This window comes from Montipora foliosa, chromosome 8 (assembly GCF_036669935.1).
Source record: "Montipora foliosa isolate CH-2021 chromosome 8, ASM3666993v2, whole genome shotgun sequence".
In the NCBI taxonomy this organism is placed as follows: Eukaryota; Metazoa; Cnidaria; class Anthozoa; order Scleractinia; family Acroporidae; genus Montipora; species Montipora foliosa.
The window spans coordinates 10,643,489-10,665,988 of NC_090876.1; the positions used below are offsets into that span (position 1 = coordinate 10,643,489).

Here is a 22,500-nt window from a genome sequence, read left to right on the forward strand (position 1 = left end):
ACGTTTTTCAAAAACAAACAAAATATACGAGAGCTTATTTATTCCAAACAGAACCAGAAAAATTATGTGATAACGACGACAAGCGGCAATTAGCGCCGAGCGTTTTCCCCAACAATTAACAGAAGTAGTTTGGTTTTCGTTCATTTCTTGTCTGTTAGCAACAGACACCAAGAAACTCTTGATAGCAGGCCGTTTTTGTGAATTCTAGAAGCTTCCTTCCACCGGATGACTTTCTAGTGAAAATAAGTCAAAAGAGCTAGAGAAGGGGGAGGGGGCGAGGTCAGTCTCTTTCCTTCTCCTCGCCCCCTCCCCCTTCGCATGCTCTTTTGACTTCAGTCCAGGTTTTCGCGCGGGCATTTCATCAGTTGAAGTCAACCCCGGTGGAAAGAACAGCTGAAAGAAACGTCTAAAATTCATCAAACCGCCTGCTATTCGAGGCTACTGAAATGAAAGGTTGGTATTAAAGAAGATAGATTTCTGATGCTTTTATCACAAGCAGTTCGGCCTTTCTCTACCATCACACGCCGGTCTACTGCTAAATTTCACGACATTGATCCGGGCTCTAATTAATGAAATGCAAAGGGGCGAGCAAGAACCACTGAGATATTATTTATTTGCTATGAGAAAGAGAGAGAGGCCATATCTGTACTTCTTCTCCCTGGCTGCAATTCGGATTCCTATCATTCCACAGTTTTCCTGCAACTGCTGTTAACTTTCTCCAAAATTAGTCAGTTTCAGCTTTGTCTATTGTTACTTTGTATAAATTTTCAACGAAAGATTAAGGGAATTAATGAATAAATAGATAAAAGCAAGAAATGATTCTTTGAGATCAACACCAGTGAGACTACAGAAATGCCCCTGGATTAGCACGAGGGTCCCGCTGATTCCTGTACCGGCAAGTCATGTACACACCAAAGAGCTGTGAGAGATGGAAACAGAAAAGAAAGTCAGAAAAACAAGAGGAGAGGAGGAAGAGAAGTTTGGTCTAAATATAACATTTCACATGGAGAAGGGCTTGCACTAGCGCCAATACAAACCTTCCATCACTGGGACTCAAATTTTGAATGTCTACACTCCACTTGTTATACATCTAACTCATTCAGCTCCAAGAGGCTGTTCTCTCTGTACTATGTCCTATGATCTCCGGGCTATAACACTTTTGACTCTGATTTACAAGTAAACTGAATGAAATCCCCAATTGCAGAACCATCACTGAATCGATGGACACTTAAAATGTTTCTCATCACCAGTCCAATCATTTGCAACAGAGCCTGGCTCCCCAAATTGCTTTTGGCTTCAGGGTTGCATATTCTTCGCAATGTTGGGTCAAATTAACGCACAAATCACAACTTTGTACAATTTGCATTGTCAAAGGGACAATGTAATTGCACTATATCTTTACTTTGTTACTTTAAATTAATGTGTATGTCTTAACCTTTGATAATTGTCTAAACATGCATGCAAAATTTGGTAGGCGAAAGTATAAAGTGTAACGTCGGTGACATTCATAGGACACATACTTAACCCTGTAAATGTTGCGGTTCAAAATTTCCTTTGCCTTAAAAATGTTCAAACCAGTTCAACTTTGATTTTTCCTTTGTTTCAGACTCTGACAATGCTTCTTAGACAAAGAAAAATTGAAATTAGCCTTGTTTGAAAAAAGTTCAGACCACGAACATTCTTGAATCACAGCATACATGTAATTCCAACTACAATTCGAATCTTACACTAAATACTTTATTATTGGTATTCTAAACTTAATCTTGAATAACAGAAAGAGCATTCAGTAATAATACTAATTATTATTATTAATACCAATACTTTTGATTATTAATTTAGTGCTATATCACACATCCACTTCATGGGAGACCTTGAGGATGTTACAATGGGTCACGAATGGCTCGCCATTGTGAACACACATACAGGCTTTGCAATCCTATTTTTCAATGTACTTGTTTATGTTTATTTTTATCTAAAGCTGCTTAGAACATTTACATCAGCTGTCAAGTATTGGAGTAACAATGTTGATTTGTCAAATGATAGCCAGCTTGCTGTAATAATAATAATAATAATAATAATTATAATAATAACAACAATAATTGTAATAATAATAATAATAATAATAACAATAATTGTAATAATAACAATAATAATAATAATAATAGTAATAGTAATAATAATACGATTACGAAAATGTGAGTATTGAAAACAATAACAGTGCCTGTTGTCATCGGGGTACTTGGAGTAGTCAAGAAAGGCATTGAAAAACACATTGACAAGATACCAGGAAAAATTAACATCACAGAACTTCAAAAGATTGCCCTCCTAGGATCAAGTCACATCCTCCGAAAAGTTCTATTGATCGAATGAAGACCATGACTACCCATAAGAGCCCCAGAACGTGGATTGGATCCGGCGCTAATGGTGAACATGACAGAAGAATCAAGAAGAATCAGAGATAATGATACTGCTGCTCATTTTTCAACCCATTGATTCCTGGGAGTGAGACCTAACAGATTTTACTCTGTCTACAGTTAGACAATTTTACTTGTCAACTGGGGGTGTCCTAGCACTCTTGAGGGGTCCAATATGGGTTAAACAGGTAACAGCAATAATAATCAACAATTATTCGCCTCAGGCTCAGTGATTATCGGTGAATATTCACCGATAATCACTGAGCCTGAGGCGAATAATTGTTTTAGTATAAATACACAGGTGATTATTTCAAAAAAGAGAAAAAAAACATTTCAACGTGAAATCATCTTCACTTACAGTGGCAAAACGACTACTGGTAGCCATTTTGTCCGTCGAAGTGATTATCGGCTGATAATCCGAGATAGCGAGCCAATGAGAGTGCGCGATTTTGTATAATCACTTGTGTATTTATACTAATATTAATTGCAGCTAGCTAATTCTTCTTCTTCTTCTTATTCTTATTATTATTATTGTGAAAGTGAATCTTGTTATTTATCCAGATTCAATTCAAGTGAGGATCACATTATTATTATTATTATTATTATTATTATTATTATTATTATTATTATTATTATTATTATTATTATACAGGGGATACATGTATGATCCAACAAAGGGTAATAAATCTTGACTCGAGCAAACATCCAAAAAAATAAAGAAATTGGGATACTGCACTTTCTCTTTCTTAAATAATATTACACCTTCTTTAGGTTGCCGTACTTGCAGAAAAAAACATAACTCACCAGGGTGAAACTGAAAAAAAGTCCAATTCCTCCAGCAACTTTCAAGAGGTGATTTATTTCATCTTCAAGAGTTTCATAGCAAGTCTTACATTGGGGACATGACCACTCATCTGAGTTTTGACAGCACTTCAGCTTGGAAAAAAACAACAACAACAAGCTTACAGAATTGCCATAGATGATACTTTGTATGGTTCCTTTCATGAATCAATAATTGGCATTATAGAAAGGGGAAATCATGTACTAGCCATTGCTATCAGAATCAATCAATCAATCAATCAATCAATCAAATCCTTTCTTTTAAAAGGGCCACCTTCAACCGACAGGCTTTTCAACCGTCTGTTTTTGTTATCAAAATTTGCATTGCTTATCACAGCGATCAGATTGGATGAATTTCAGTTTTGGCTGGATTTTTATATGTGAAAACTGTTCCATGGCACACAAGCCTGTTGGTTGAAGGTGGGCCTTTAAAAACGACAATATTCAAAGACAAAAAGCTTGTGGGGTTGTTTACGGATCTAATGTGCTAACCGGACCTAAGAGAACTGAATTTCATTTTTACTTCAAGGTAATCACTCAATAATAATAATAATAATAATAATAATAATAATAATAATAATAATAATAATAATAATAATAATAATAATAATTTGAAATAAATCTTTTTTCAAGTTTCCAGTTCCGTGATGTCTTTCGTATTGAAAATACTGTAACAGCATTTTGAATTTCCGAATTGTTGCCTTACATGACACCATGATTCAAAGCTATTTGGTTGAAAAAAATGTGAATCCCTGTGAATCTCAGCAGTTTGAGCCTTTCAAGAGTACATTAGGAGATGTGTTCGTGCACTTGTATTTTATCTCATGAGCAAAAAGTATACTGAGCACTTTTATCACAAAGTGAAAAACAGATGTTTTTGTTGATTCCCGGCTGCTATATTGGTGGACCACATGCCGTCTCCATACAAAAGTCCATTACTTCAACAAGTAAGTCAGAAACGATATTGTACTGCACAAACCTAAGAATTTGAGAGGTTGTTAAAAGATTTGTTTCCTACAACATTCCAAGTTCTTTCCCTTTTCCATTGAAGATCATTGGACGATTTCGAATTCATTTTTTTGTTGCATGACAGTGAATGTATAGTTTGAGGATATGAGAAGGGAAAATGAAAAACAGACCAGTCTCCATTATAATCTTATCGAACAAGATCATACCGTGCACCTTAATTCCTCTATTCATGCATAACCACAATTCCTTGCACCTTTGTTCTTACTGTGACCACAATCCCTTGCATTTCGTAGAAAATTTGTTCTTCTTTTGATTAGAGAGCTGCCTCATTCGTTCGCTTCAGGCTCACTCAATGCGGCAGCAACAATAATAATAATAACAATAATAATCACAAGTGAGTGTAAATGTTTGGTGCAAAAAGAGTACAAGAGAAGACATGACAATATTCAATTGGTCAATTGGAAGCTCTGTTGTAATTAAGTATGATATGAGCAGAAGCGAGAAGAGGTATGAACATCAACCAGGTGGGGTTGTGGAAAATGAAAGATCATGCAAGATATTATGGGATATGACCATCCAAGTGTGACCATGTTATCGAGGCCTGAGAAGACCTGACATTGTTGTTGTTGAGAAGCAGATTAACAAGGCAATTATTGTAGATATTGTTGCACCGTGGGATTACAGAGTTTATGAGAAGGAGAGTGAAAAGATTGAGAAGTACCAAGATCTGAAGAGGGAGATTAAAAAATTACAGGGCATCAAACATCAGGAGGTGGTACCGGTAGTTGTTGATGCACTTGAAGTAGTAATAAAGCAAAAGATTGGATACATGGCTTGACAAGCTGGGGATAACCATTCCTGGCAAAGAATCTACATTCTCTTGCATTCATCTCACACTCTCAGCTTCTCTCTTATATTAAATGTAAACACTTACTTGACTGCAATCTGGATGGCCCAATCGATCCTCTAACGGTAATGACTTGTTTTGAAATCCACAGCAATTTCTTGCTGTCTGAATGTGTGCTTTAATTTTAGACTTAAGGGGAATTTTTTTCCATCCTGCTTCCATAAGATCTGCCTGCTGGTCATGACTGATAGCAACTGCTGCAATGGACACTGACAGTTGAATGATAAAGAGGAGAAACATAATGACCATATACTGAGAAACAAGTTAAGGCATTTCAGTGGAACATGGTTCTTTATAAAGAGTGCATGCACGTCAGACACAAAAGATTTAGCTAGTTTGGCCGCTACGCACATTTCGAACCAATCCATTATATGTAATATTTCCAAGTAATTTAATTTACTGTTGTATTGTTATTTTTTTTCTTTTTCTATATTGTGTAAATAGCTCATTATAAAAAATGAAAATGAACGATTAGTAATAATCAAATATTCGTGAAGGTTGTTGTTTTGAATACAGAAACAACCCCACACGATAAACCGATGCTAAAATTAGACCTAAAACTTTGTTTAGGTCTTAGGTTAACTTTAATAAATGTTTAGGATTCTTTGTGTATTGGTCGAACAATGACCTGTGACCTGTGTTTTGTACCTGCCGCATTTTCTAAATCTATACCGCCATTGCTCTAAAATCTATTTTCTCAAATTTTGTCCAGATGTAACTTATAAATAAAGTCTCCAATGTAGCATAACATTATAGTTTTTTTTAAACCCATTGACTCCAGACCTAAACTGTCCTCCATTGACAAGTGAAACAGTCTGGCATTAGACAGGATAAAATCTATTAAGTCTCATGCTGCCAGGGGTCAACGAGTCGAAGGGGACAGTTTTTGAGTGTCAGGTAGAGGTGGTTAACCCATATTGACTCCTGAACCAACCCTCTTGGATGAGTAAAATTGTCTGGTGTTATATGCAGTAAAATCTATCAAGTCTCACTCCCAGCGATCAAGGGGTTAAAGGGGACAGTTTTGTCGTGGAGGTAGGGGTGGTTAACCCTTGGCTGGCTATTCACTCCTGAACCAACCCTCCTCTGGGCGAGTTCAATCGTCTGACCTTAAACAGAGTAAAATTTTATCAAGTCTCACTCGTAGGGGTCAACGTGTTAAGTCATTCATTTTTTAATTTTCGAGAAAATGCCGATATTTAAAGGATTCTTGTCAAAATCACCATTTTCCACAGAAATTAATGCTTCCTTTACTGCCAACTATCTATAATAATACACTTGTTCAAATTATTTGTATCACCTCAAAACCTCCTAAAGGCTGTCTTTGTTACCTCGACATCCAGTTACAGGATTTTTGGGAAATTTGAGCCATGTTCTGCACCCAAAATAATTTCAACTTTACAATGCATGTTTTTCCTTGACTGAAGGAATCCCTGAAACAGCCTTATTCATTAATGGGGATCTTTTTCAGTGAGTGATTAACCCATTGACTCCCGGGGGTTCCCCAATGAGGAGTAAAATCGTCTGGCATTACACAGAGTAAAATAATAATAATTATTCTGGCTGGTTCAGGCTGGTTTGAGAGTCAAAGGGTTCATGGGCTGGAGTCTGGGAATTGAACCAGCTGGGCCACATTGGAGGGATGCACAGGGCTGCCAACCCCCAAACTCTTCAAATATTGAGAATTGATAGGGTTGGGATGATAGATGACGTCATAACTTACACTTGTGACGTCATTTCTGATGACGTCTTATTGCATCTTTTACCAAAATTAATTATACCAAGAAAGTACACTGTCACACAACCTAGGCAAAAGTCAAAAAGGCGCCAAAATGATGGCATTGCAACATTTGATTTGACTGGTTTATTTCGGACCAACCAAATTATTGCTCAAATTACAATCCGTCAAGATCAATGCTTGCAAGAATGGTTTATCGGAGTTTATGAGGAAACTAAACATTTGAATTTTGTTATTATCAATGTTAAAATAACTCAAAAAACGAAGTATTTTATTGTTGTGAAAGTCAATTCAAACTAGCAATGACAAACTTTGGCGATTAATCGGGAGATTTCAGATCATGATCTTGAAATCGAAGATTCGGTCCAAAATATGGAGTCTACTTTATATTTTGTTTTATTTATTCACGACATTTTGAGCGATGACATTCCCAGGGAGGAGAAAGAAATAGGACGGCAGCTCCCTTACATTAGCCAATGCCTCCTGGTCAGTGGCCAGGAAAATTAGAAAAAAGACTACTGGTAGTATGATTTTAAATTAACAGGCTACATGTAATACAACAGAAATAAATGAAAACTAAACGATAACAAAAATTAAGTTACACTGTAACAAGAAAAAAAAAAAAAACTAAATTTACAAAAATAATAAAAAATAAAAATAAAGGATTTTTATCCATTATTTTTAACCGACCGAACCTGGCATCTCTGAATGCACATGTTTAAAAACACGTGCATTGAGATGCCAGGTTCGGTCACCTGCAGATACATGTAGAGCAAATTAAACGCCATGTGCGAGTCTACCGGATAATTTATCCGAGAGAGTTCAAAGCCCTAGGCCTGGAAGCAAGTGCTATCACCACTGTGCCAGTCCTACTCCCTGATTTTTTGATAAACACCAGAAAGTCTCCCCTGGCTCTTCTCCCCTTCATGTTTTTGTTGGCATCAAGGGATCTAATGTCGCTATACTTAGCCCTGACATGTGTTTTGTCAACAATTTTCTTCTTTCCAAGAAAGCAACAGAATGCATGAACCAAAGAATATCTCAAATTACTTATACATGTATACTGACTACAAAACCAATAAATTATGTTGTTCAAAGGATACAAAGAACAAAATAACTTGACTATGTCGTACAGCACCAACAACACCCAACACAGCTATAAGGAGAAGGAAGACACCGCATGTTATCACGCCACCAAGAATTGGAAGACTTGTTATTTTAGCAGAGGCTTTAGCATAAACTGCAACTCCTATTAACACCAAGGCTATGAACTAAGGAGAGAACAGAGGAAAAATTAGTAAACATCATTTTGTGACGTTCTCAAAAGAAAAAGAAAAAAACTTACACTACTTTAGTTCCATTTCTACAAGGCCTCTATAGTCCTATGTTTGTTTAGTTAAGATCTTTAGAACAATGCCCTTTTTCTTGTTACTTCTAACTAAGTTGCGTGTTTTCACTCAAGGCAAGCTACAGTTTGAACAACAGTTGCTTTTGTCTGCAGTTTATTCACTGGAACGTTCAGCATCATCATGCACCACACATACAGTTGTAATTATATAAAAGCTAATATTTTAGCTTCCCTTTTTTCCAGAGACCTGGTAGTTTCACCTTGTTTTTATCTTTGTTTTCAACTCTCAACCTTTGGTTCAAGCAAGAACAAATTATTATCAATTTACTATTACTGATCTTTCACTTTGCTACTGTAGATTAATATTTTGTGGTAAACCATTAACTTTGGCTTCCTGCAGTCCCCAAACATTTGCTACGACATACTCCGGTGTTGTTTCTGGTGACAGAACTTGCATGTTCTAGGAAAATAAATCTGAGTTACACGTAATGTGTAACACTTTAACATTGAACCTCCACATCCACTGAAAAACTATGGCCCTTTGAACTCATTGACTTCTAGGAGCAAGACTTCATAGATTTTACTCTATCTAATGCCAGATGATTTTACTTGTTAATGGGGGGTGTTTTAGGACTCGAAAAAGGAGTTCAAAAACAGTGCTGAGCTGTATGTGTTGTTCAAAGATTAATCATTGCAAATCCTGGGTTGAGTGACAGGTTCAAAACCCATACATTGTCATCATGATATCTAACCAGGATTAGCAGAAATTGTGCATAATTTGAATGACTCAGCCCTGCTTGATAACAAGAGAGTAAATTAAAGTCAGCAAAAAAAAAAAAAAAACTTTGCAGTGTTGTCATAAAAACTTGGCCAAAATGTTTGCTATTCAATTTAAGTCTACCATGGCAACTAAATCACCCCTTTTTTTTAAAAAAAAAAATAAGGTCACGCAACCTTCAACATCTCACATAATTTATATTACTCGCAAGGGGGTCCGAGATGGGGTTTACATTTCATCATTCTTATCTTAGGAGAAAAGAAAGTCTAAATATTTACAGGAGTTATTACAAAAAAAGCACTTCCATCTCAGGTATTGCGAGGCTGGCAGGTAGTAATCATATTAACCCTTTGACACCCAAACTGGCATGAACCAGCCAGACTTATTATTTTACTCTGTCTAATGCCAGACGACTTTATAATAATAATAATAATAATAATAATAATAATAATAATTTATTATTATAATTATCATAGAAAGATTTTTAACTAATGACCTTCCGCAAGGATGATCAAGTCAAGTGCTCTGCTAACTGAGCTCTCAAATGAGTGATCAAGTAGTCCTTTTAAGTGGCCAGACAAATGTATTGCCTATCAGGGAACCTTCTACTCAAGATCTGGAGTGCATCTTCAGACAACAAAAATTTCCTTGTGTGGCTAGTATGCAAGCATTACAACTGCCAACCAGTTAATTACTTGGACAAGAACAAACACTGAAGTTCAAATCCTGACTGAATTAACGATAATCAGGTTCTTTAACTCAACGATTCCAGGGAGCGAGACTTGACAAATTTTACTCTGTTCAGACAATTTTACTCGTCGACTGGGGGTATCCTGGGGGCCTGAGGAGTGAATGTCCCCTCCATCAATGCCCCCAGTTGACAAAATTAATAAAATTATCTGGGGTACAATCTATGTGGAAATAGGGAATGGAGGGGACATAATTTTTGACTGTTTACCCCATTGACATCTGGGGTTCCCCATTGATGAGCAAAATTGTCTGGCGTTAGACAGAGTAAAATACTAAGTCTGGCCGGTTTTAGGCCAGTTTGGGTGTTAGAGGGTTAATGGGAACATCAAAAAGCAGTTGTTTTTTTTTATCAGAGCAAAAATAACATGCCCTTTTGCATGCAAAAAGTATGATATTGCAGAATGTTCGCTTATCTACTTTTTAAACCCCCCCCCCTCCCCCCCCCCCAAAAAAAAAAAAAAAGTATTCAAGTATTCAAGACACGTGGATAATTTAGAACCAATTTCAGCTGCATGTTGTTGTAGTTTATAAATGATCAAAAATGACAAAATGACCACAGAGTACGTAAGAGCGTCCACATTTAGATCAGCTAAGTTGAACTGAAAATCCTAGAGGTTTTTCCACACAAAACATTTAATGATTTCTGACCATCAGGATAACAAGACAGTTAAGTTGAAATTTCGCTGATGGTGTGTGTAACTAAAACCACCTGAGCGTGCCAAACGAACATCCAGAGGGGACGTTGCCTTAACTTTGCACACTAAAGAAGAGCGGCCTGTGAAGTCCCGTCATTGCAGCTCTAGAAACTAAATTGACGAGACAAAGGCTGGGTAATTTCCGAATATGGCTGCAGGTAACTGCCCCCCAAAAAATTTCCAAACTGCCACGTATAAAAGAACAAAAGTCGACTCGCGCTACGCACGTAATCCGAAGAAACATAACAATGTACTTACAATATAAAGCGCGTTGAGCGCCACGAGAACATTTTTGGAGCAAAAATATGCACAACCTTGTGCCTTCGAGTATTTCGGGCTGTACATCTGGAAAATATACTAACTTCTAATGAAATCGATGTCACCGAATCAGTCATCACTTTGAGAGACCACCGGTATCGTGGGCTCTACAATCACGTGACTCTAGGATAGAATAGAAGGCCCGTCCCGTCCCCAGATTTTGTATAAATCGCGGGACAGGAGTGAAATCGAGGAGCTCATAAAGGGTTTCCTCTATCTTCACTAATTCCTTGAGTCAACCCTGTTGTGATATCCAAAACTTTCTAGAGTTTCCTTAGTTCATGAACGTTCTAGAAAGTTCCGGGAACACTGTAAATGACTTTAACGAAATGCTCTTGGTGATGTTGTTCTTGGATGGAAGTTTTTTTGGTTCTTGTTGCTGACTGTGCTGTAAACATCTCGACCGGATCTTGTCATCTCTCTCCAGGAGCCCACGAGCTCCTAATTCTGCTCGGTGTTCAGGGATGGTGCAGTTGTGAGAGCACTCGCCTCCCACCAATGTGGCCCGGGCTCGATTCCCAGACTTGGCGTCATAAGTGGATTGAGTTTGTTAGTTCCATCTAGCGCTGGAGCACTAATTGGGGACACATCAACAATTAACACAAATCAAGTTAAATGTTGGTTTTTTGAGGAAAGAGAAAACCGGGGTACACGGAGAAAACCTCTCGGTGCAGAGTAGAGAACTAACAAACTCAACCAACATATGACGCCGAGTCTGGGAATCGAACCCGGGTCACATTAGTGGAAGGCGAGTGCTCTCACAACTGCGCCATCCCTGTACAGAGACGTTTTTCTTCGGGTACTCCGGTTTTCCCCTCTCCTCTTGCCCTGTGCTACATTAAAACTGCACTGCTTTTTTAGCAAATCAGAAAATTGAATAATGTTTTAATGTATATTATATCAATAGTAGGCACCGTCCTTAACAACCTCGTTCCCAAGGGCTTTTCACCGCCGAGGAGAGGAGGAAGAAAACCCCTGGGATCTTAAAATAGCCACGCATCATGACCACGGGGTAGGGTACCTTCATCTGACCGTATTCCGGAACAGGAATACATGGTTAGAAATCCTTCGTTTTTACATTCACATTAAAATTGTCAAACACCTGCTAAAATGCTATTTTAAACATATCTTTATTATCCTTTTTGCTTCAAAACGCCAAACATACCGTTTTAAATCTTCACTTCACGTATTTTTATTCCGGGATAGAGTCAAACGGACGCAACCTCGTTCCCAGGGTGCCTCCTCTTTGCCCCACATTGTCGCAGAGAAGAGAGACCCTGGGGACGAGATTGAATCGGAGGCACCCTAGGTTGGGGCCGATTTACACGATACAATTTTGTTGCATGCGACAAGCTCACGACAGGCCTACGCCATGTCTTACGATTGTCACAGCGTTTTAAATCATGTTTTAAAATGCTACGACATTTTTTCTGACGTACACAACAATCGTAAATCATGTCGTGGGCCTGTCGTAAGCCGTTGTCGCATGCGACAAAGTCCTACCGTGTAAATCGGCCCTTAGATGGAAACAAAATATAACATTGGAAGAGGGGCATGTATGGTGAATGTGTTTTCTCCCCTCATTCTCTCCTATTTTCAAAGTATAGCCCGCAAACAGGCTCTATCCAAAGATTTTTTACATACATAAGCATACATACATACTAAATACCTGTAGGCCATTTCCAAGTTCACTCATGTCTGTCTCCCCTTCAAAGCGAGTCTAGATGCGAGTCTAGAGTCTAAGTTTTTTTTTAATGAAAATTAGTTTTCATTCATATGTAAAGTAGAACTGATTAGCTTCACAAAAACTTCGCACTTAGACTCGCTTAGAAGAGGAGGCAGACATGAACTCAGAAATAGCCTAATGACTACTCCGAATAGGGGCTTTTCAGCGCTAATGAACACAATCATGACAGAACAGAACATTCAAAAAAAGCTGTTAATAATAACAGCAATTTTATTCATTTAACTCAATGAAAGGGAAGGATACCAGAGGTTATCTCTATCGAGGGTATCCACCCACAGCCGGATGTAATTGACTGAGAGTCGATTTTGATGAGGGAGGAAAACCTGAGTACCCGGAAAAAACCCTCTGAGTCCGATTGAGATCGACTGAAACTCATCCCACAAGTGACTCGAGGCCAAGTTAGAACCCGAGTCTCAGAGGCGGGAGGCGCGGAGGATAATTGCGAAACCACCCTGACTTCCCCTGTCAAGAACCCCAACTGGTTGGAGGCAAACTAGTTGGCTATTTACAAGTGCAGCTGAGAAGTTGAACAAGGGACTCCCAAGAGTAAATTCAACTAGTGGCCAGAACGTATCTTGAACACGGAATCTAATCCCCCGAACTCAAGACAAGCGCCCTAACCATTGGGCCACACTGCCTCCTGTGGGGAGGGGGGGGGGAGGGGGGAGGGAGGGCGCAAATAGCAAGAGAGCCTGGAAGAGACAAAGTTGACTGCAATATTCTTTATAATTGAATAAACACAAGGTAAAATTTATCCAATCAACTGTAAAGGTGCTCGCTCATAGAGTCAGATGGATTACGAAGTGCAAATAAATTACATAACTAAAATTGATTTAAAGAATACAGACAAAAAAAAAAGTTAGATTTCTTATTTGAAATAAGATTGAATAATTTAATGTATAAAAGATAGAGGCTTTAATCCTGTAACCTGCAAAAATGTCTGCCCCTGCGAGAAACCTCGTGCCCTCTGTCTCATTGTTGAATAGCTCCACAAGGCTCGCTTACGTATTCAAATAAAAAATTAAGGAAAGATAATAGATGCACAATAACCTAGACCTATTAGGAAAATACAATTGTAACTGAAAATATACTTGAGTGTATTGTGTTTGGTCTCCTAGAAAGCGGTAGTTTTAGGGTGTTTTAAAGCGTAAAAACGAGTAAGTTGAAAGATCTGGGAAGAGTAACAAAGCTATGCGCTGTGGAGAGAAGGGAAAAGTGAAATCGAAAACTAAAAAAAATGTTCCTGCATGTTGCGTCCGTTCCTTTTGAAGCGATTCGAATTGGTTTTGCGATCCTCTCTTGCTCAAGATGAGGCAAACGTAAGTAAGTTTGATTTCTTTTCGATACAAGCTGAGATTGTCTGATTTTTCCACCAATCGTCACGTTCCAAAAAACTACCATGAGTTTGGGCTGCCTGTGCCTTGAAATCCTACCCAGTTACATTTTAAAAATTGCTGAAATGATGAGGAAAGCAATCTGTGAAAATACTGCCATGGCCATTCTTGTACTGGTGCTGGCCACATCTTTTTTGTTATCGAAGTCAACATCCCTCAGTTTCGGATAGTAATCATTCCAGAAAGCCATTCTCCGAGGATTAAACGCCGCCGCCATTCTAGGATTTGCATCGACTCGCAGATAAGCTCTGTGACTCGAGTTGTACTTTTCCCAAGTAACACCGCTGAGTGGTTGTGGTGATGGATCGCCAGAGCTTGCAAAATTTTTGTAAGAAGCCATGATGAACAAGCTGACATTTTTGTCAGCCTCGCTAAATCTAAACGGCGCTACTGGTTTCAGGGGGTTTCCGAAATCGTAAGGTGCGTTCGTACCGTGATCTACGCCAACCCATTTTGGACTGAGGCTAAATATTGACCTGTGGGCGAACTCGTACATGTACACAGGTGCGAACTGGCTGTGGCTATCAGCAACCTCGTGACTGGCTGCGAAGTAGTAATAATCGCTGAGCAGGTCTACAAGTTGGCTTCTTAGGGCACTTTCATCACTGTTGTCAGGCCATGGTGTGTACATGAACTCCATGGCATCCGCAATCAAGGCAGCGGTTTCCTTCCTGAAAAGTTAGAACAAGAAAAAGGAATGCACCATCTTTCAATTTTAAGTTATTCATTGTTATTACAAATATATTGTTATGTACAATATTTTTCACTTATTAACCGAGAGTGCGGTCATCTGGGTCATTACAGGGAAATCTCAGACCGAGGCCATGATGTATTGACCGAGCAATAGCGAGGTCGATACATCAAGGTCTCGGTCTGAGATTTCCCTGTAATGACCGAACGGACGAGGTTAATAAGTTATTTATGATATGACCTTTTTTTTGCTCAGTTTTGGCCAGTTCTTCGTCCTTTGGTTAATAAAACTCGCTCTCGCTGTGGCTCTCTTCGTCGGCCATACTAAAGAAGTATCTGTATGCTAGTTTTTCTTTCAGTTATTGAAAATATAGTTGAAATGTACTTTGTCCATATTTTTTGTTGTTTTCGCCCTCGCGCTCGTAGCTTTTAGTCTCAACTCAAAAGAGCCGTCGAGTCAAGAAAAATTTTCATAATGCCCGGTCATTACAAGAAAATCTTGCCGGCTCAGCAGCCAATCAGAGCGCGCGTGCTTTTGTAGCACATCATAATATTTAACAATTATTCGCCGAAGGCGACGTGATTATCGGTGAATATTCACCGAGACGAGGTCGAGGTGAATATTCACCGATAATCACGTCGCCTGAGGCGAATAATTGTTTTAGTATAAATACACAGGTGATTATTTCAAAACAGAGAAAAAAAAAAACAACATTTCAACGCGAAATCATCTTTACTTACGGTGGCAAAACGACTACTGGCAGCCATTTTGTCCGTCGAGGTGATTATCGGCTGATAATCCGACATAGCGAGCCAATGAGAGCGCGCGATTTTGTATAAACACGTGTGTACTTATACTAATACAGGATATTAGTATACACTTGGAATGGACTGCATATTTTAAAAAGCCGCGTCAAGGAAGGGGGGGGGGGGGGGGTGCAGGTTCTTATTCTTGTCCCTCTACTGTAGTATTTAACAAATAATTAAATATAAAGCCTGCCATGAAAATAATTGCTGACTTTACTTTCCAAAAAAAATAAAGAGGAAATTGATTATCAGGAGATTCCAGCGGGTTCTACTGGCTCGTTGATCGCACACACGCCAATAATGGGACACATCAGTGAGCCCGGTCGCTCTGATGGAATACGTTTACGTTCCCCGCTTCCCTACCCCACCCCCGTGTAAGCAGAGTACATTCTCGCCCTTGAAAGAAGACATAATTTGTCCGATTCGCACGGAGAATAAGGACCCCACCCGTTTTGAAATACGCCTCCTTTGCTGTACACTAGGGAACTTAAGCACACGCGTATTTGAGACGCGGACGGCAACCGGAAGTGAGCTGTTTTCCCTTTTGACTTGTCTTCAGACAGCTACATTTATATCGTCAAGTGTCTTTTCTCTTTTAGAGATGATTAGTATAAAACTCTTGTGGACACCACTGTCCTGGGACGCAAAATGTTCCCTTCCGGTTGCCGTCCACGTCTCAAAAACACGTGTGCTTAAGCTCCCTAGTGTATTTGCTGTCGTTCTTCAGTCTCGCCACTGACCGAAAAACATTGCGGTTTCTTGTAGGGATTATGAGAAGAATGTCTCGCCTGTCAAATTTGCTAAAAGACGTCAATAAATACCTGCTTTGTGAAACGAAAAGGATCATCGTCAAGAAGATTGAAAATCAATTTACCTGCTCTCTCGGACCTGGGCAAACTTTGCGAGAAAGGTTTTGAAGAAAGATTTGCTGACTCCATTTTCCACACTTTGCATCAGGCCCACGTAGGAATAGTTCGCCATTATCCCTACGGCCCCAGCGCCTTCGTCGCTGTTAAAACTTACCATCAATGTGACTTTATTGAACTCTCCTTTTCTTCTAAGGTTTTGTGGGCTGTCGGGAAGAAAATTCTTATCGACCACAGGACTCCAGTGAGGGTGGTCAACGAATTCAAAGTTTGCTGCTGCGGAAGCCGCCATTATTTCTGTGGGAGTTTTGTCGCGAATACAGGTTACCATTTTGTCGTGATCACTAACTGGACAAGCCAATCTTTCAGCAAGACTTTTCGCGTGAGTGACAGCTAATGAGGTCGGCTGCATAGCCTGAGGGCTCAAATCTACACCGCTCTCCGCTATGGCCTGATGGAAGAGATCTTTGGACAGAGGGGAAAGGACTTGTAGGCTCACACTCAATCCACCTGCGCTTGCCCCAAATATGGTCACCTTGTTGGCATTTCCGCCAAATTTTTCGATGTTTTCGTTGACCCATTTTAGCGCTTCCACCTGATCCAACATTCCATAATTTCCAGGAGCCGCGGAATCTCCTGTCGTGAAGAACCCAAAAGGACCGAGACGATACTGGATGACAACCACTACCACCCCCTGAAGGGACAAAATATCCCCAGGGTAGGTGATAGATGACCCTAACTCGTAACCGCCTCCATGAATGTAGAACATCACTGGCAAACTTGAGCTGACATTTGGAGAGTAAATATCGAGGTAGAGGCAATCCTCGCTGTAGGTGAAATTCTGCACGAACAGTTTGGTCACAAATTCGAAGCCCTTGCCTTGCCAGCAAATGGGTCCATGATTTTTTACCGATCGCACGCTTGGTTTCCACTCTTTTAGGGGTTGTGGCGCTTGGAATCTCAGTTCACCAGTCGGTGGATCTGCGTAAGGTATCCCCAAAAACTTGCTGACGGATTTAAAAGGACCGGAGACATTCGGATACGAAGTCACGAAGCCTTCAATATCTCCATACTTTGTTGATACTGTAATGGAGTTGACTTCAGTCAAAGATGAACAAAATATAACCAGCGTTGCAAGCAAATACTTTGACATTGTTCTTTCTCTTTCTCAGAAGCTTGTTTTCTGGGAATGATTTTGTCACTATTTTCGGCATGCAACAGTTATTAATGACAGTGACTTTTCTGTGTGATCGCTAATAGATACAGAAAATATCAGCGAGGGATGTAGGCCTTTTGTATACCCTACCACACTTGTGAAATCAACACGTCATGCTTACGCAATTCCTATTCAAGGTTTTTAGACACGATTTATGCCATAACTAATCTATGACGTAATGGAGTTCGTTTATTGGTGCAGTTCTTGAATGGGAATAAGTGTATCAAATTGTATTTAACTCCTCTATAAGGAACAAATTTACAAGTTAAGTTATTCTTCGACTGCGAGCAGTGCCTTCAAATAAGTCGAGCGGCCCGCTTTTCAGAGGTGGTCGTGTTTTGTCACGCAATCGCTTAAAATGACTGAGGGAGGCTTGGGAAAAAAGCGAGCCGCTCGACTGATTTGAAGCGCTGCTCGCCGTCTTAGTTCTTCTGAAATGTTCGCCCGATATTCAAAATTGGGAGGGGCACTTGAGCTACGATCATGAGAAAAGGGATGAAGATACCTTGAGGTTCACCGACTGTATTGTTTTAATGTACAACTAAAATGTCTCAACACGTTTCAGCAAATCTTGTAGATGAGACGTTTGTGACAGGAAATGGATTATACTAATTGCTCGTCTGCCTTGATTGCGTATGAATGCGAATAAATTTCACAGATCAGTAGAATATCAAAAGCTACGGAAGCGCGCATTGTCGCTATTTTTTTACCATTATGTCAAAAATGTGAAGTTTAAAAGCCTTATACTTTGGCTCACAGATATGAATCCCTGGGACAATGATAACAAAATCAAAATAGTGTACATGGGACGCTTTCAACCAACCTTTGGAGACTCCAATAACAATAGAGAAATGTAGGACTTCTGGTGGACGAACAAAAGAAGCTACTGAGAGATCTTTTGTTTTTCGTCCACCAACATAGCGGCGATATCGATGATGTCACATATTTACCTACTCGACGATTTGTTTATCAATCACTGGGTCCAAACTTGAGCAGCGAAAGCCGAAAAAACATATTTACTCCTCTTGCGATCGTTCTTGGCAAGGAAAGTTAAGATGAGATTTTTATCCCAGCATTTTTGTAGTAGCTGGAAACCAGATGAGATATTTCAACGCGATTTTCGATGCAACTTTACCGCGCTCAAAAATTGCACCGAGTTCCTGCGACAAAAATTGCTCGTGGAAATGGACCTTTGTGTTGCTTGATCTCCAAATTGCGCCTTGGCCATCAGCTGCAGATATAGACGTGATAACCAACTGAAGACTTTAAAGTTCAAAACTATCACCAACCAAGTGCTTTTGTATTTAGCCGAAAAATTTGCCAAAACTAACACCTTTCATAGCCTCACGCTTGGAAATTTTTACCTCAAATGTCCCCAGTTTCCAGTCTCCCTACCGGAAGCTTTTGCTCGGTCGCGGGAATTTCGAATTTTGGGCACAATGGCCAACCCCTCCTCTACCTCTGAAATGACTATTATCGACAATACCTAAGTTTCTCTGAATTGACTGTTATCGTCAATTTAGGACGTTTAGCGCTTGAAAGGAATTATGGGAAATGAATATCGATTTTTAAAATCCGAACTTCAGTGACTAAACTCGCTGGACTCGAACCTGGGAATGTTCGGCTAATAGCCCCTTCACTTAACCACTAAACTACACCATCGCTAACTGACAGAGCAATTTAAAAAAAAAAAAATTTCTTCCGAATGCCGCTGTAAACGTGCATTATCACCGGCTAAGAAACATTTTTAAAAAGGAAAAAATGCTGGTTACCAAACCTCAAGAGAATCAAAGCTAACCATTTCAAAATCAAGAAATAGTCTTAACCACTATTCAGCAATGATATTAGAATATACTTATTAGATTTTATAAATAATCGGTGCAATTATCAATCAGTTGATCTTTAGTTGTAAAGTGGATAAAAACAGTTCATTCACATTGGATGCTCCGAGTTCTAATCCCGTCCAGGGATGCAACTTTTACTTTTTTCTTTTCATCTGCTACCACAAGTCCTGGGACAGAGTAATCGTCATTTCAGAGGTAGAGGATATATTGCAATGGCTCAACTTACTTTGCTTCTAGCGAAGGCCTGGGTCCAAAAATGCGCAATTTTTGCAATTGCGTAAAGAAGCCTGAAACATTCACGACTTCAACGGGGTTTGGACCCGTGACCTCGCGATACCAGTGCGACGCTCTAACCAACTGAACTATGAAGCCACTAAAATTGGGAGCTGTTCATTTGTGGGTTCTAACGTTCTCGTGAGAAATGAATCAACGATGAAATGATTTCTATAGCTCAGTTGGTTGGATCGTCGCACCGGTATTGCGAGGTCACGGGTTCAAACGCCGTTGAAGACCAGAGTTTTTCAGGCTTCTTTACGCAATTGCAAAAATTGTTTTCATAACTGCGAAGATTACAGCTTCACTTGATTTCATATCCGCAGTTCATACATGATCTATTTCATATATCATTTCATCGTCGATTCATTCCTCACGGGAACATTAGAACCCACAAATGACCAGCTCCCAACGTCAGTGGCTTCATAGCTCAGTTGGTTAGAGCGTCGCACCGGTATCGCGAGGTCGCAGTTGAATCCCCCTTGAAGTCCTGAATTTTTAAGGCTTCTTTACGCAATTGCAAAAATTGCGTTCATAACTGCGAAGATCACAGCGTCACTTGACAATCTATTCATTCCAAGGCCAAACACCGAAGCCCTAAACAGATTCCGATCCAGGGGTGCTTTTGCATGGAATAATCTGTCTCGCGAGGCCAAACAAGCCACTACCTTAAATAATTTTTATTCATTTTTAGAGACTGATGTCGTTAACTAGATTGTAATTAAGTTAGTTAATTAAAATCGTTAAGTCATTTTCATATTTTAACGTTATCATAAGTATTTATAGCGCACGGCTCCTTGCGAGAACACTTAGTTGTAAATTTGGATTCCGTGATAAATAAAGTTTTGTATTGTATTGTATGATCATAAAGAAAAAAACAAATGGCTTAGCGCTGAAACAACATGACGGCCAAGAAGAATTTGAAGGAGTCGCGAGGAACGAGGGACTCCTTTCTTCATCCACGCTTCGTCCTTTCCTTGGTCTCTTCATAGCTACGGCACACAAGCCAAGTGCCTGAGCCACATCTAGTTCTTCGTCCATATCCTGCAAAAGCCGCTTTATTCTATAAAAACATTTGTATTTCCATATCGTGCCTTTCTTGGCGACGTCGAGTAATGGACTTAAGAAGTTGTAATTCCGCCATGTTTATTTTGTTCGTATACTCGCGCGCTTCAAGTTTATTTGGCGCCGAGTTTCCTCGTCTCCAGTGTCTTCCGAGGATAGAATCCAGTCTTTTTCAGAAAAAGTGCTTTTTTTCTGTTAGGTCGTCTATTTTTGTGCGTCCCGTTTTTATACCAGAGGGCGTTAACGTCTCATACATTAAATGCGTCTTGCCAACTTTAACGTCTCTAGCATAAAACGGCCAATCATACAAATAAGGTTAACCACTAACAAAGGATACTTTTGTTCTGGCAGCTAGCACATTTTCATGACAAAAAGACAAAAAGTATTTTTAAATTCTATTATTCCAGCAGACACAATAACGTCAAAATTTAAATCGCGCCAAACGGAGCATAACGAGCTTCCATTCTTCCAAAGGGTTAGGTGAACATTCAAAAGACTGGCGGGGAAGACAGTTGGTAAACATATGTCTTCGTAGTTCCTTTTATCACGAGTAACTTAACATCACACAATAGTGCGTTGATTACTTGCTTCAAGTCTTTGCAAAGGTTTTATGCAAACACATTACGAAACAGCTATAAAGGGGGCAGTTTGGTTTGCGTATGTCAGCACTCGAGTGACGTCAGCGATATATATCACATTTCCATGACTCGACCACAGAATATCGTTTTAATATTGCTAACCTCTTGCTTCTCAAAGGTGCTTGAACCAGCTTTATTTAGCGCAGTTACCCTAATATCGCATCAAAGTGAAACAAGCTTTAAAGGTACACGTTCCGAAGAGAAGCACTGATGTCGGAGTCTCAACTGGAGAAGTTCTTATTCTTGGCATTTTTGCCTTTGGCTTGCTCAGTGACAGTCTCAACAAAGTACGGAGATATCGAAGGCTTCAAAGCTTCGTATCCGAATGTCTCAGGTCCGTTCAAAGATGTCAGCAAATTTTTAGGCATTCCTTTTGCTGCACCGCCGACTGGCGAGTTAAGGTTTAAAGCGCCACAACCTCTTCCAGCTTGGAAACCCAATGTTCACAAGGCCAAGAAGCATGGAAATGTATGCATGCAAAGCAATTTTTTCGATCGTTTCATAAAAATGTTCGCCTCGAATTTTTCTTACAGTGAAGATTGTCTGTATCTTGATGTCTATTCCCCGAACGTCAGCTCGAGTTTACCGGTGATGGTTTATATTCATGGTGGGGGATATCAGTTTGGATCGGCCGTTACCTCTCAGAGCGACATTCTCGCCCTTCAGGGAGTAGTAGTCGTGATAATTCAATATCGCCTCGGTCCGTTCGGATTCCTGACAACAGGAGATTCCGCAGCTCCTGGAAATTTCGGAATGCTGGATCAGGTGGAAGCACTAAAGTGGGTCAAGGAGAACATTGCCAATTTTGGTGGAAATCCAAACAAAGTGACAATATTTGGGGAGAGCGCGGGTGGAACTAGTGTTAGCCTTCACCTGTTATCTCCTCTGTCTAAAGATCTTTTTCAGCAAGCAATTGCAGAGAGCGGGGTGGATTTGAGCCCCTTCGCGACTCAGCCAAGTTCTTTTGGCCTTCGCTTCACTAAAGAACTTTCTGATAAGCTAAGCTGTCCAAGCAGCAATCACAACGTTATGGTGGATTGCATACGTGGGAAACCAGCTACGGAGGTTCAGACTGCCGCAGAGTTAATCCTGCTAAAATTTAATCGTGAAATTAACATTGCACCGGTCGTGGATAGCAATTTTCTTCATGATACACCAATGAATTTGCGACAGCAAGGAAAATTCACCAAAGTCCCGCTTATG

At 39.7% G+C, this 22,500-nt stretch overlaps 3 protein-coding genes and 1 long non-coding RNA gene across 5 annotated transcripts in view; 2 read left to right on the forward strand and 2 right to left on the reverse strand.

The window, feature by feature from the left end:
- Positions 1 to 3,377, forward strand: part of LOC138012924 (uncharacterized) — a 3,865-nt gene extending 488 nt beyond the window's left edge. Inside the window, exon 2 of the long non-coding RNA XR_011125107.1 lies at positions 3,186 to 3,377. This is a non-coding gene — a long non-coding RNA (uncharacterized lncRNA). The remainder of the gene's footprint in view (positions 1 to 3,185) is intronic.
- Positions 1 to 10,847, reverse strand: part of LOC138012922 (tetraspanin-13-like) — a 20,572-nt gene extending 9,725 nt beyond the window's left edge. Inside the window, exons 1-5 of one of the 2 annotated variants that reach the window (XM_068859857.1) lie at positions 10,698 to 10,847; positions 7,972 to 8,139; positions 5,158 to 5,382; positions 3,219 to 3,350; positions 539 to 919 (exon numbers count right to left, since the gene is read on the reverse strand). In XM_068859857.1, the coding sequence (XP_068715958.1) occupies positions 845 to 919; positions 3,219 to 3,350; positions 5,158 to 5,382; positions 7,972 to 8,139; positions 10,698 to 10,784 (687 nt within the window). In that variant the 5' untranslated portion in view covers positions 10,785 to 10,847 and the 3' untranslated portion in view covers positions 539 to 844. Of the gene's footprint in view, positions 1 to 538; positions 920 to 3,218; positions 3,351 to 5,157; positions 5,383 to 7,971; positions 8,140 to 10,697 lie in introns of those variants that run through there. The other variant, XM_068859858.1, reaches the window with a different exon arrangement.
- A 2,338-nt stretch (positions 10,848 to 13,185) lies between these two features.
- LOC137967684 (neuroligin-4, X-linked-like) lies at positions 13,186 to 18,939 on the reverse strand. The gene is made up of 2 exons (XM_068814211.1): positions 16,270 to 18,939; positions 13,186 to 14,569 (listed from the first exon to the last, which is right to left on the reverse strand). The coding sequence occupies exons 1-2, from the start codon at positions 17,412 to 17,414 to the stop codon at positions 13,942 to 13,944; spliced, it is 1,773 nt and encodes a 590-aa protein (XP_068670312.1). The 5' UTR covers positions 17,415 to 18,939; the 3' UTR covers positions 13,186 to 13,941.
- A 2,295-nt stretch (positions 18,940 to 21,234) lies between these two features.
- LOC138012605 (cocaine esterase-like) overlaps positions 21,235 to 22,500 on the forward strand; it is a 3,272-nt gene continuing 2,006 nt past the window's right edge. Inside the window, exon 1 of the mRNA XM_068859418.1 lies at positions 21,235 to 22,500. This exon is cut by the window's right edge and continues 146 nt beyond it. Within this exon, the coding sequence (XP_068715519.1) occupies positions 21,508 to 22,500 (993 nt within the window). The 5' untranslated portion in view covers positions 21,235 to 21,507.